Genomic DNA, 14,993 nt, shown 5'->3' with positions numbered 1-14,993 from the left:
TTTCACATTCAATCTTCAAATTAATGTACAAACAACAAAGACAGTATATTTTTAAATATTTGTTTAATGGCATCTTTTTTATGAATGAAGGCCAGTATCAAAGATACTAATATTGATTTCTTTATAAAATTGCCCCCCCCCCCATATTTAACCATTGACTATAGCCATTCAACATTACAGTATAATTGAGAGCTATCAATTTGAACATTTATTAGACTTTAAAAAGTAACTCTAATTTACGTGAACTTAAAACAATCTTCACATAAACCCATTATAATAAATGTCATATTTACCTGTGCCCTTCAGCAGAAATATACAGAAATTGAAATGATCAAACACTAATCGACTAATAGACATCACAGCAGCTGGTTATTAGGTTGTTTTGGCTGTTATTTCTTTAAGAGCTGCTGCTGAATGTGATGTGGATCTGACAAGCATCATATTTTCTCTCAAATCTTTTTACCTTTTATGTGCACTTCAGGTCTTAAAGTCTCTATTAATGAGCTGACGAGTTAAATCGGGTGTGTTAGATGAGGGAGACAGTGCTGGGCTGCTCCAGGACAGTTTTGAAAACCATTTCAGAGACATGTTCTTAAATGTGACTCGTATAAAATATATTACATGCATGCACAGTTTTAAGGCAGCTTTAATTGCCATTTTGGTAACTTCATGACTTAACTGACCACGAGATTGCATGCACGTAGTTTATTTTGCGCTTTGTTATGATATATCTATTTGTTATATGAAAGGATACAGGCTACAGCACGCGCCGGCACCTTTGTGCGTGCAATTGAAGAGCACGCACTTCGAGCACAGTACCGTTTCCGCGCTCGCTTGACTCACGCCTGGCACTGAAGTGAAGAGGAGTGCGCGTCTGAAACACCTCCCGTTCTCAGTCATTCTGCGACTGAATAAATGCACTTCTTCTCAAGAGAAAAAGTGACAGAAGCAGCAGTTGTGAGTGGGGTGGCCAACCCTAGTCCCGAACCTGCGTTAAATATATATATATATATTCATATATATATGAATAGTTCAGATGCAAAAGCCTCTAAGTGCCATCTGAAATTTTCTTCTAAAATTATAATTTTTATCAGGCTGCTATGTTTATGTTCAGTTATTTCACTTTAATGGCAATGAAAAGAACCTATCCATTGGCTTTAAAGTGAAATTACTGAACCTACACACAGGAGCCTGATTAAAATGCTCATTTTTGAAGAACATTTCAAATGGCATTTACAGGCTTTTGCATCTGAACTATTCATACATATTTTCTCCAGGATTCATTGATAAATATAAAGTAAAAAAAATTGACATCTGCTATAAATGACATTTTTGATCCATTTAATGCATCTGTCCTGAATAAAAATATTAACTTCTTCAAAAAATCATTATATTCACACAAAATGTTTAAATGGTAGAGTATGTAAATATAAATCTCGGTAATTCGTTTTCCCAGCGTTACAAAATTACACTCAACTAAGCTCACGTCGTTACTGAATTCATATTGATTTCTTCTCTTGTAATCACATTTATGTCATCATCGTAGTGACACTTATCAATCCATGCAAATGTCTTGATGTGCTTCCTAATTGAGGATTACTGTAGCTCTTACCTGGAGAGGTTTGGTTCTGGTATGGACTGCATGTCTTTGTTGCTCAAGTTCTCCACCACAGGAGAGTCCAGGTTTGCCGAGCTGCTGCTGAGACGATCACTGCTCTCGTATCCAGATTCAGTGCGCTGGAATTTCCAGTTATCAGTCTGAATGGTGAGGTTACTGACGCTTGATTTAACCCTGTCCTCTGATTCCAGCGAGCTCCTGCTGCCCATGTCCTGCCGCTGCTCGTCCTCATAAATCGTCATTAAGCTCTTGGGTTTGCGTTCTTCTCGTCGGACCCACGCCGACTCTTCGCTGTCCTGATTAAAGTTCTGTCTGCGAGAGTTGGGGTAGTTTTGATTATTATCGCTGTTTAGGACGCTGTCGACGTTAAGCGCCTCTCGCATCGGCCTCCACGCTCGATTCGGCCGGCTGTACGTCCGAGAGTCCTGACTGCTGTCGGTCTCGTAGCCGTTGGCCACATCCAGCCTCCGAGAGCGGCTCTCTCCAGGGGGATGAGGCTGGGACTGAGAGCGGGGCTCGTGGCTGTACTGAGTGTTAGTAACAGGCCAGCGCTCGGCTTTCGTCGGACCCCTGCCCTGGCTGCTGTAGAGCCGCGACTCCAGATGCTTGAAGCCGTTCTCCGGAGGTGACAGCGAGCGGGAATGAGGCTTGTCAGGGGAGTCTGGGGAGGAGAAACATACAGTTACAAACAGCTTTTCAGATGCAATGTAAAAAAATATTTATTAAAGTTTTATTTTAAAGTTAATTGGAGGTTTACAAGAAAAAAAATATTTTTTTTACATCAAAATTTTATGTTTAATTAAATGTGTGACTTGTTTCTTTGTAATTATTGGTGAAATTTAGTAGCAATTTCTGCAATTTTAAAACTTAAATTTTTTTCTAGAAGTACACAGTTATCATATGGGTTATCACTTTTTTTTTGGCTGGACCTACTGGTATGGTTTAAAAACACATTAATTAAATTCAATTAAATATGATAAGCACGATTTAAAATTTGTGAATTAAAATAAATGATTGACATTGTTGGGGAGTACGAAGTAAAAAATGTCTGTCATGATATTACGAAGAAAAAAGCATTAAAACAATAAGAATCTTAGTTTTGCATTTTATAATTTATATGCAGTTTTTATATTGTTTCTTTTCAAATAAAAAACATAATATATAAATAATAATGTTCTTTATGTACACGATAATAATAATTACATATACACATACATAACACAATTGCATCCAAAATAAAAGTTTTTGTTTACATAATGTGTACTGTGTATATTTATTATGTATAAATAAATACAAACACATGCATGTATATATTTCAGAAAAATTTTATGTTTATATATTTATAAATAATATAAAATAACAATATAAATATACATAAATATTTTCAAAATATATACTGTATGCGTTTGTATTTATATATACATAATATACACAGTACACACATTATATTATTATTATTATTTTGGATGCAATTAATCACGATTAATCATTTGACCGCACTAATTAATATATATATATATATATATAGTACAATGTAATGTAAATATATTATATTATGTTTTATTCTGTAACATAGAATAAAAAATGTAAAATTTTTCAAGAAGTTTTACTTGTATAATATGTAACAGAATTAAGAAAAATAATATAATATACTTACATTATTATACTTTTTATTTATATACTTTATTTTATTCATTTGTCTCATATACTTATATTTCTTAGCTTTGAATAATTTTATTTAATACTTTGAGAAGGTCAAGGTCAAAAGTCTCTTAAATATCAAATAATCTGACCTTTTTCTGACAAGGTAAGGATTGTTTCCTTAAAACGCAATGATATTTATGAATGAATAATTCATGATGTAAACATTTTTAACACTGAAAAAAAAGAAAACACTTCAGTTGTAAGGATTCAATTCTAAGCTTAAGCATTTCAGATTTGTCAGTCTTTCATATCCAAACTATGTATGAACAAAACTGCATTTAGCTTTCCAAACAAGTATTTTGTGCCGCTGTGTGAACACACAGCCCTCGTTGAGTTTCACATAGTTCATTTAAATTACACAAACACAATTCATCGATGCTGAACCCGCTTCTAGTCTACAGGCCAGAATCATCCATCTCCGACATATGCAGGGTTGCACTAATAGCCTGGATGACCTTTTTTCTCGTGAAGGTGGCAGAGTGACTCTCTTTGGGCAGAACAGTGCTGATATTGGCACTGTTAAATGGCTGACATAGATATTCTGCGGCAGCGCAAATCCATACTGCTCCATAAGTATGGATATAAGCTTGAAAAAACAGCATCATCTCATAAGATATTAATGCAACTTTGACTTGTGGCTGTCACACACACTGAAAAAAGCTAATTATCTGGCATAATTAATTCTCAAACAGCCTACACAGTTAAATTTCTACAAGACGAAGGCAGTCTGGTTTGAGATCTAAACGATGAAGGCTAAAAAGCCATTAGTAAGCCATATACCTACTTAAAAAGGGTAAAGCAAAGTCCAGCAGCTTGGCTTGCAAACCACAATTTTACAGCTTGTGAGCAATAAAAGGAGATGGTAATGTTGGTCACATGACGCCTGCACAATATGGTGAACCGGTTCCACTGCACATGAGAAAATGTCATTGTGATACCCATCAACGTACATCTACATGGCCCAGTCATTATTACCATGCTAGAGAAGAAGTGCACTTTATTGTATCAAATGTACTTCAAACCTTAAAAGTATATATTTTTAAAAATGTACTTGCAGAAAATAGAATATTAATGAAAAAAAGGCCACTTAAAGGGCGTACACTTTAGTGATTGTGTTTCTAAACACGCTTTTAAAAAGTCTAATTTGTTACAATTTCAAATTAAGTTTTACCTTAAAGCACATTTGAAATCACTATGTTTTAATAATCTTTTGTTGTGCTTTAAATTACACTTATTGTGATGTGTTGCCCAACATATTAAAGCACACGTAAAGTGCTTGCGTATAATCTCAGCTGTAGTGTTATTGAACATTACATTTAATATTAATACATTTTAAATTAACTAAATTGCAACTTAATTACAGATTAGGGTTGTGACGGTGAGGAAATTTTCCCACCGGTTAATCGACGTGTGACAACACCGGTAATACCGGTATCACCGCGGGGGCGGGGCGTTCCCTCTTTTCCTCGCTTTTAAAAAGCTTGTAAAAGCGTTGTGTGCGCATTTTACTTTAACTTTCAAATAGCGGCAATACGGAGTAAAGCAATTGTTCGTTTTTAACAAAATACAACGTCAAACTCACTTTAGTGTATATATAAATCATAGAACTTTTATTAACAAAACAAATAAAAACACATCATGCTATAGGGCAGGCTATGCCTAATATAAAATAACAAATAACTTGCATAAAGTTGAATAGGTATACAAAACTGGAAATAAGTAAACATGTATAATATATAACCAAATAAATAAGAAACGTCAAATAAAATAAATAAATGACAGTTTAAATAAAGTAAAAATCAGCAAACAATGTAGAACCAATTAAATAAGAAACGAATGTTTAAAAAAACTTCCAAAATCAGATAAACGGCAAAAGTCAACAGGCTTTTCAAAATCCAAAATATTGCCAAACAGGCGCTTTTGCATCTAGTTTAGAAACTAAACCATCCGCGATCGTCTTGTCTGTCTCGCCTCACTCTTCTTGTCAGTCAGCTCGACTCACTCTCCTCACTGGAGAAATGAAATCTGATCTGTGTGATGCGACTCGCTCGGCACGCTGCATTGAGCAGCCGCATTCAGTTTTTAATTGTAGTGTCTGTTCTTTTACTGAACTAAATGATTTTTATTACTATAAAAAAATCTAAACTACGGTGGGGGTCGGTGACGCGGTGGGCAAGTGACGTAACCGGTGTTGCGGCTTAACACCATGATGGTATCACCATCAGCACCGTCTATCGCAGCAAGCCTATTACAGATGTGTAATTACAAATATATTTAAACACGTACGATTTTTTAGTTAGTTCACTTTAACCATATTTCAATAAACACTTGAAGTAACAATGAAATTGCATGTGAAGCACAGAAAAAATAAGATTTAAAAATCTCTCTTAAGTTCAGCTAATTGCATTTAATATACATTTAAAATAACATGCAATTAAGTGTCTGAAAATGTAAGTATATTTTTTCCATAAGTAGTACTGATTTTTAAAAGTGTACTTTTTTCCACAAGGGATTATTACTTTTAAAGCAATAGCTAACCTAAAATAAAAACTCACTCATATTTAAAATCCGTATGGCTTGTTTTCTTCTGTAGGACACAAAATGAGAAATATCAAAGAATGTACTAGCCATTTTCCCATATAATGAATAGAAAGAGAGACTCTGAATTAAGAAGCTCATTCACTTTCGTTATATGGAAAAGAGCAGCAAACAGATTCTGCAAAATCTCTCTTTTTCTATTTCATATAAAAAAGCAAGCCATACGAGTCTGGAACAACATGAGGGTGAGTAAATTCATTTCTCAGTAAACTATTCCTTTATACTCTCAGAAAAAGGTACTAAACTGTCTCTGGGGCGGCACCTGTTCAAAAGCTACTAATATGTGCATTTGAGGTACTAATATGTAACATTTAAAGTTAAATAAAATACACAGATGCACATTTCAGCTTTTGCACCTTAGAGTATACTGCGCCAGTGACAGCTTTGTACCTTTTCTTCTGAGAAAGTGAGCTCAAACACGTCTTTGAAGCACACATATGCTTCTGACAAACAACTGACGCACACACTTCTCAGCAATCATGCAGTGCTCATCTTTTCTAAAAACAGATGACTTGATCTGATAGACATGTGTCCCTTATCGTTTCATTAGAAAGGCTCCAGCAAAGCCTTTAGGGTCCTTTGAGTGAGTATCACTGACCTCATCCAGCATTAGTGTGGTTATGCAAGTGGAGCTTCTGTGCAAGTGATCCAGTGTGGCGTGCTTGATCTAATCTCTTCAGCAAATTTAATGCGATGTGTTAATGTAGTCATTTTTCCTTTGGAATTAAACTCCGTTATAATAAAACCACCTGGAATCTTGGAAGTGGAGGTGGAATTACATTGCATTATGATATGTGACATGACTATGACTATTCATTTTGATGGCTATGATAGGAATGATTAAACACTGATAAAAATGCACTGATATTTTCACTATAACACAAAGATTCCATCCCCTGATCTCTCCGTTTAGGGTTGCATGATATTCACTTGTAGAAAAATCTAAATATAACTTTATAATGACCCATTATTAATTTGTGCTGGAAAAGCACAAGCGAGACCGTGGAACCATTACAGAGACTACAGTCCTCAGCGTGAGGATGGAGCACACGTTAGCGGTAATCTGTGTTTTTAACACTTCTCGCTGACCTATGTGGCTGTTACATAAGAACCAGCAGAGCACTGTGAGCGAATTTATTCCACTCCAAAGCTCTGCTAAAAGCTCCGAGTGTAACTACCACACATCTGTGCTTCTCTAAAGAGGACTGAGAAGACATTTAAAGAGCTCTGACTGAATACAAGAGAGCAGAAGTGATTCAATTTCCTTCTGGCTATGGTAGCAAAATGTGCTTGTTCAAACCCTGAATACACTACACTACTTGAAAGAAGACTTTTATGCTCACCAAGGCTGTATTTATTTGATCAAAAAATTTTGTAAAAACAGTATTATTGTACAATATTATTACAATTTAAAATAACTGTTTTCTAATTTAATGTATTTTAAGGTGCAATTTATTCCTGATTATTCAGTGTCACATGATCCTTTAATAAGGATCCTTCAGAACATGCTGATTTGCTCCTCAATTATTAATATTGGTTCTTATTATTATCAATGTCAAAAACAATGTTTGCTGCTTAATATTTTTGTGCAAACCATGACAATTTTTTTTATTAAAAGTTCAAAAGAACAGCATTGATCTGAAACATAATTTTTTTTGTTATATTATAAATGTCTTAACTAGGGCTGCCCCCTAATAGTCGACTAATCGTTAGTCGACCAAAATGTAATTAGTCGCAGAAAAAAAAAAAAAAAAACGTTGGCGCTCGCTTATCATTCATCCACCACAAATATGGCTTATCATCTTAAATATGTAAGTATTAGCAACTTTACAGGGCCGCTCAGCCAACCCGATCTCACGAAAGTGCGTATAAATAGTAGGCCAAATAAAAACAAAAACTTGTGGTATTGATACGCAAAAATTTACTTAGACATATGCTACGCAATGGGTTGTGGGGTAGATGCGTATCATATGCACGCGGAAACTGCGTATTATATGCACGCCAAACACATGCGTATCATATCAACGCCAAACTAAATTTTTGCGTATCAATATCACAAGTTTTTGTTTTTATTTGGCCTACTATTTATACACATTTTCATGAGACCGGGCTGGCTGAACAGTCACTGCAGGACAGATGGAGGCGCCAGTGCACTCACTTGCTCTTAAATTACTCCGTAATTTTTGGTCATACAGATAAGAGTAATACATTTTTTTAATCTGTAAAGACTCTACGTTTATTTGTGTGCACTCACAATAACAACAAAACGCGCTTTTGTAAAATAATGAAAGTAAACATGATGCGCTTTCTGCCGTCTCGGTCTCCGTGAACTTGAGCGCGAAACTCTATGTATACTTGCCTTATGTGAAAAAAAATCTATTGAGAGCGAAATGTCTACTTTAAACTAAACCAATTCAAATGGAAAACAAATATTCTCAGATTATGTAATCCGTCTGAAACCGGCGCGTCCACTACTGCAGAGATGACGAGTCAGTGTCGCCGACTTCATCTCTTAAACCGAAACAAAGAAAGCACTTGTTTATCATTGAATTATTAAAATGTTAATGCAATCTCCTTACTGTTTTCCCCTCATAATAATTACTTCTGCCAGTGTGCTGTGGCAAGCCTTATGCGTGTGCTTGAGCGCTTATTAGGCTATGTAGGCAATTAAAGGCTCATTATAATGATGGTTTATTAATAAACGTAAGATTAGTCGACTAATGCTTAAGATGAACGACTACTAGTCGACCAGAAAATTCCTTAGTCGAGGGCAGTCCTAGTCATAATGTCATTTATGATCAATTTAATGCATCTTTGCTTAATAAAAGTATTAATTTCCTCTTCTTTTTTATATATTACTTACCCTACACTTTTAAATGGTAGTGTTTCATAGTGTCCACAAAAATATAAGTAGAATTTATTTTTTTCAACATTGATAAAAAAAACAAAACAAAAGTTTCTTGAGCAGCAAATCAGCATATTAGAATGATTTCTGAAGGATCATGTGACACTGAAAACTGGAGTAATGATGCTGAACATTTTGAACAGCTTTGCATCAAAATAAATGTAAAATATATTCAAATAGAAAACTGTTATTTTGAATTGGAATATCTGACTATTATTTTTACTGTATTTTTGATCAAATAATGCAACCTTGGTGAGCATAAGAGCCTTCTTTCAAAAAAAAATTTATTTAAAAAAATAAAATAAAAATGTCTAACTTTTGACTGGTAGTGTATAAACAATAGTAGAAGAAAAGCTTGCCTTCATAAACTTCACTAAATGGCATTTTATTTAAATATCTTTCCCCAAAACAGTCAAGATGTTAAATTCTTACCCCGGCGCCTCAGTGTTTCTGGTCTCATCTGTGACCGATCCGAGTCCTTCTTAATAAGGTTAATGGGACGGCCTTCTTTCGGCAGCTCCCGCAAAATCTCTCCGAATCGACTCTGAATCGGTTCAAAGCTCATCCTCACTGTAAGACAAACAACACTGATATGGATAAACGTGGCATTTTCACCAGAGATTCCACAAATTTAAGCACAAGGCACTGTTTCAGCAAAATCCATATAAAGGTCACACAGAGGTATTAAAAACTATATAGCTTGAATTAATTAGCTTTACTATAAATTATCATATATCAGGGTCTCAATCTTGTGCTTTTTTTCGATACAGGAATTCTGAAATGTTAATGTAGCCATTAAAAAAAACTGTCAAGTATGTTTTATGGGTCTGCTGTAAAATCCATAAGCAGCACCCTTGAAATAAAGCATTAGAGTACACTTGAAGTTAAGGATCATTGGGATGGTGGGAGAAAGTGTGGCCTCTGCACTCTTTAAATACACCCCTGAGGTTTCTGGGAAGGACAGTAGAGCCTAAGAGCCTTAACGGCAATCAATGTGTGTGTGTGTATATATGTGTGTATATGTGTTCCAGTATTTTTTGCTGTGCTGTAGGAGAAAAGCAGTGAAGTGTTACAAGAGAGCAAAAGAGTGAAAGAGAGACAGATAACAGAAAGAGAAAGGACATTTCTTGCCCTCAAACACACTGCAGTCACATAACGGTCTCTTAGTGAGGGGTTACTAGACACAGCTGAGAAAACATCATGCTATCGGCGATCACATTCACAAACATACTTAAAAGATACAGATCTCCTTCTGAATTGTGTGAAGCTTACTCTTACAGTGGACCGAAGAGATATGTGGACATCTAAGCCACATTAAAACAAACAAAAAATCAAATAAAATGTGGAAAAAAAAAACAAAATTGAACAAAAACAAAAAAGAAAAGAAAAACAAAGCAAACAAAAAAAATAGAAAAAAGCTAAAAGAAACACCCAAAACCAAAGCAAAGAAAAACAAAGCAAACAAGAAAAAAATAGCAAAAAATCTAAACAAAACAAAAGAAAAACAAAAATAAAAAAATAAACCAACACAAAAAACAAAACAAAAAGAAAAACAAAAACAAAATAAAACAACAACAAAAAAAGCAAACAAAAAACAAACCAAAGCAACAAATTAAAATAACAAAAAGCAAAAAACTAAACAAAATAAATGAAAACACAAAAAAACAAACCAAAATAACAAAATAAAAAAGCAAAAAGCAAAACAAAATAAAACAACAAAACTTACCAAAAAAAAATAAAAAAATGAACCAACACAACCCCATACAAAAACAAAAGCAGAGCAAACAAACAAAAACGCACACAAAAATAAAACTACAAAACAAAACAACAACAAATAAACAAAACACCAAATCAACTAAGTGTTAACAATTAAGTGTGGCTTAAGTATCATATAATTGCTAAGGTCACTATATAATATATTATATTCAGACTGCTTAAAAACACAGTCAAAACAATGTAAACATGTCCATGAAATAAACTTATTGCAATGAATTGGCAGAAAGTGGCAGCAAGTTGCTGTCAGAATCGATTAAAACTTTGTTCAAATTGCAGCTGTGCACTTGCATCGCTGTGGACTCTAATAAAAAGACTCATTTTGCACAGCTTTATAAGCTATATCACCAAGCCAAAGGGAATATTTTCACTGCCTAAGGACAGAAAGCCATTACAAAGTTGATCTAAGAGCTTTTAGTGGAGAGGAAACTTCAACAATAAAGAGAGAGACGCATCAAATCATTATGGTTTGTAATAACAGAGGAATGTGGGCTACTGGAGTACGAGGCCATAAGTCTCCCTGCAGGTCTTTCTTGTCTGTGTTTGTCCAAACATCCTTGCGTTGCTCTCTCTGATCCTCTGGGTATTAAAATACTTTGTGGGGGAACAGTGTTGCCTCCTCGAGAGAACATTTTGACCACTGCACTGGCTTTGTTCATGAAAAAAGCATGAGGATTGGGAAGGCTGACACAGGTAAATCAAGACAATGGAAATTTTGGGGTATTTTGGGTCTAGGGTTGTTATTATAGTTAACTGAAAATAAATAAAATTTAAAAAAAGAATTTAATTTTTATTTTTAAATAGATTAAATATTTTACTTAAAATGAAATCAACCTTAACTGAAATTAAAAGGTAAAAATACCTAAAACTAAAAAAAGTTTTTCACTTGAAATAAAATAAAACCTTAAACTATATATATATATTTTTAGTTCATTTTTATGTACAAAAATAACTGAAACTTTATATACACACAAACAAATAAATTAATAAATACATACAACAGAATTTCTTAAACTTTAAAACCAAAATTAAGTTTTTATTTTACCTAATTCAAACTATTAATAAAAACTGTACAAGTATCTCAGTGATACTAAAATAACACTGTTTGTGTCTTTTATTTGAACAATCTTGAGCGGGGAAATTCATTCTTGACATTCAAATAAGAATTTATTTTTTTTATCATTATGTTGTTACTAGGGCTGCACAATTAATCAAATTAAAACAGAAATTGTGACAGTGACAACGTTTACATGGACATCAGTAATCTAATTACTTACCTTATTCTAAATAAGCCAATATTATGATTATGGTGTTTACATGAGTGGCTTTTAGAATATTCCTTTCATGTTCCCGTTTTACATGTTATAGTACATAGTTCGATTAATGGCACACGTCATTACGTCCCCAAGTGACGCCATCCGACGTCCCCTCCGGAATTTCACACATAAACATATAGTTCGTCTTCGTGATGATGCCATGTACAGTTTTGGGTGTTTCATTTTTAATTTTATGAAAGCTTCAAGCGCAGTTAATTATTTGTACGTGCATACAGACGACGGCGGGGGTTGAAGCTCTTTTATTTGCCGTCAAATGGTTGACCACTGCTGTGTGTGTATCCTGTCACAAAACGCGGCGAAAAGTCCTACACGACGGTAATAATGTGATTAACTCTTTCCCCGCCATTGACGAGTTATCTCGTCTTTTAGAAGAAACCGCTTCCCAGCCCGCCAAAGACGAGTTTTTACGGATTTTCGTGTTTTCACTGTTATGCACTCGGGGGCGCGATTACACATCTTCTGAACGAGGACAAAACCTCCCGAACAAAACCACACATGAACAGAACGAAGAAACGAGCGATCTCTATGTAAACAGATGCATACGAAAAATGATGCGATCATCAGCAATAGACAGCATATAAATGAAAACAGCATAATGTTACGGAGTAAAATGTTGATCCAGGAAGTGGTATGTCTGTGCAAGCTTTGGAGGTGTTGATGGAAGCGACTTACTGGATTTATGCTTTGATAATCATACTGAATATTATCCAGATGTAGTTTTTGATAAAAATTTGATTTTCTCACCTTTTTGCTCAAAATCATGCATTTTTTATGAAACCTACCTATATTCAAGTGTTGATAAAAAAAAAAAGCTTTAAGCTAGAATAAAACAGATTTTTTTTGTTTAAAAGTAGAGGCTCTGATCTTTATTTTGGTGCATTGCATATTCAAATATTCATACAGCAAAATATACTGAAGGCTATGAAATTTTAGTGAAAATCATCTGGAAATCGCTGGCGGTGGCTGGCAACTTTTTTCAAAAATGCTGGCGGGGAAAGAGTTAAGGTGTTTACATGTCTATTCTGCACTTCAGTAATGGGACTAAAATAGGAATACTCCACGTGTCTCAATTTGATTTCTGTTTACTTCGATTATGACTTTAGCCGGATTAAGGTAATCAAAAATCTCTGTTTACATGGCAGATTCTTAATCAGAGTATTGTCTTAATCGTATTAAAATCGGAGTATTGTTGGCCATGTAAACGTACTCATTATCTTGCAATTTGTACAAATTAATGCATGTGAATAATAGTCCTAGTCATAACCAGCAAGTCATAGTGAGTTGCAGTAATAGCAATTTTACAATTCACATTGTTCAATATTTGAGTGATTTAAGTGCTTTTATCTCTTTTTTTATTTTTAATTAAAGTTTATAAAAGCGCCTTTATATCTAGCAATTTGTAGAAATTAATGAATGTAGTGCAAGAAAGTAAATAATAGTTCCAGTTATAACCAGCAAAGCATTGTGAGGTGCAGTAATAGCAACCATATCATTTGAGGTGTCAGTGTTTTAAGTGTTTTTTTTTTTACCTGGTCCTCTGCCGCCGCTGGTCTGGTTACTGCCACGACTGAACACAGAGAGAGGCTGAGTCTTCTGCTTCGGAGTACCATGATTTGAGAAGAAAGCAGTCAAGTTCTCTCGCGTCAACTCCAACTTCCTTCCACCCGGTATAGGAGTTCCTGAAAGAGACACGCAAATCATTTCATTTTTTATGCACTACTATTTCACTGTGTTTGTTCATATGCACTACTGTTATTTTACTTTATTGCACAGCTTGCTGAATTCATTTATTTTGTACAAATGTACACTTTTTGGTATGTCACCAAAACTTGAAAGAGGCAGAGAGGAAGAAGGGAGGGAAGGAAGAAAACACCCACAGTTTTCAAAGAGAAAAGACATTCTGATTTAATTTTGTACTGTAAAATTAACATTTTCACCCCAAAAATAAAATAATAATTTTAAAGGCTTTAATACCTAAACACAACAACATTTCCATCACGTTTACCAATTCGAACACAAAATAATTTTGTTATCTCTAAATGTCTTTGATTTGTAGTGAATCATCACTATTAGCGGTGCAATGATTTACATTTACATTAAGCACTAGTTAAGCATTGACTCAAGATTTAAGTTTATTCGTTACATACAGTTATATACAGAATACAACTTGCTGTGAAATGCAAACATTACATTGCATATGCATCAGTCTAAAACAACAAACAATGGTCAATTAGTGCTAATTGATACTAACAATTGACAGATTCACATTGACATTATCCTCTCTTATAAAATAAACTTTCTGAAGACAGAACTGTATTTATTAACTACTTTATATTTTGGAATATTATATTTCAAAACATTATTTAGTTTTTATTTTATAGGGTTATTATATTATTACATTATATTTAAAAATATATATTTATTATATTTTGGAACACTTTTTTTTTTCAGGACGCCAGCATCTGAAATTTCTGGTGCTTAAACAATTATCTGTGATTATTCTCATTTTTAAGCAGAATGAAATATTTTTATTAAATGCGTTAACATTTTTTTGTTAAAATGTGAACTCAATACAACTAGTGCTGTCAAACGATTAATCGCATCCATAATAAAAGTTTTTGTTGCATGCATGCATGTGTGTGTATTTATATATACATAAATAATATACACAGTACACACACATATATTACATAAACAAAAACTTTTATTATGGATGTGATTAATCGTGATTAATTATTTGACAGCACTACATATAACTGCATTGAAACATTTTTTTAACCTGGTGCTTCTCCATTGACTGAGCTCTTATTTTGGGTAGCACTGCTGTTGGTCCGCTGGGCCTCGTCTGTTACCACAGCACTGCCATCAGGGTTTGAGTAAAACAAGAGCAAGGGCTGGAAGTGACCTTTGATGCATTTAGTGACCACATCTTTCCATCTGGATCCCACCTAAAATAAAAAAAATAAAAAAAACCTTACCAAAAATGAGCTCTTTAGCATACAGAGAGCAGTTACCTGAAGTGTTAGATTATTATTAGATGTGAAGGCTTGCACGCTTC

General features: G+C 34.1%; 1 protein-coding gene across 1 annotated transcript in view; it reads right to left on the bottom strand.

Moving 5' to 3' along the window:
• Positions 1-14,993, bottom strand: part of LOC107561496 (inactive ubiquitin carboxyl-terminal hydrolase 53-like) — a 48,347-nt gene that overhangs the window by 14,693 nt on the left and 18,661 nt on the right. Inside the window, exons 9-12 of the mRNA XM_016245950.1 lie at positions 14,715-14,883; positions 13,465-13,614; positions 9,258-9,395; positions 1,613-2,279 (exon numbers count right to left, since the gene is read on the bottom strand). Coding sequence (XP_016101436.1) covers positions 1,613-2,279; positions 9,258-9,395; positions 13,465-13,614; positions 14,715-14,883 — 1,124 coding nt within the window. The remainder of the gene's footprint in view (positions 1-1,612; positions 2,280-9,257; positions 9,396-13,464; positions 13,615-14,714; positions 14,884-14,993) is intronic.

The sequence above is a fragment of the Sinocyclocheilus grahami genome, unplaced genomic scaffold, assembly GCF_001515645.1.
Source record: "Sinocyclocheilus grahami isolate Dianchi unplaced genomic scaffold, SAMN03320097.WGS_v1.1 scaffold776.1, whole genome shotgun sequence".
Lineage (NCBI taxonomy): Eukaryota > Metazoa > Chordata > Actinopteri > Cypriniformes > Cyprinidae > Sinocyclocheilus > Sinocyclocheilus grahami.
Note: the sequence above shows the minus strand (reverse complement) of the source record. Positions and strands in the feature narration are given on the sequence as shown.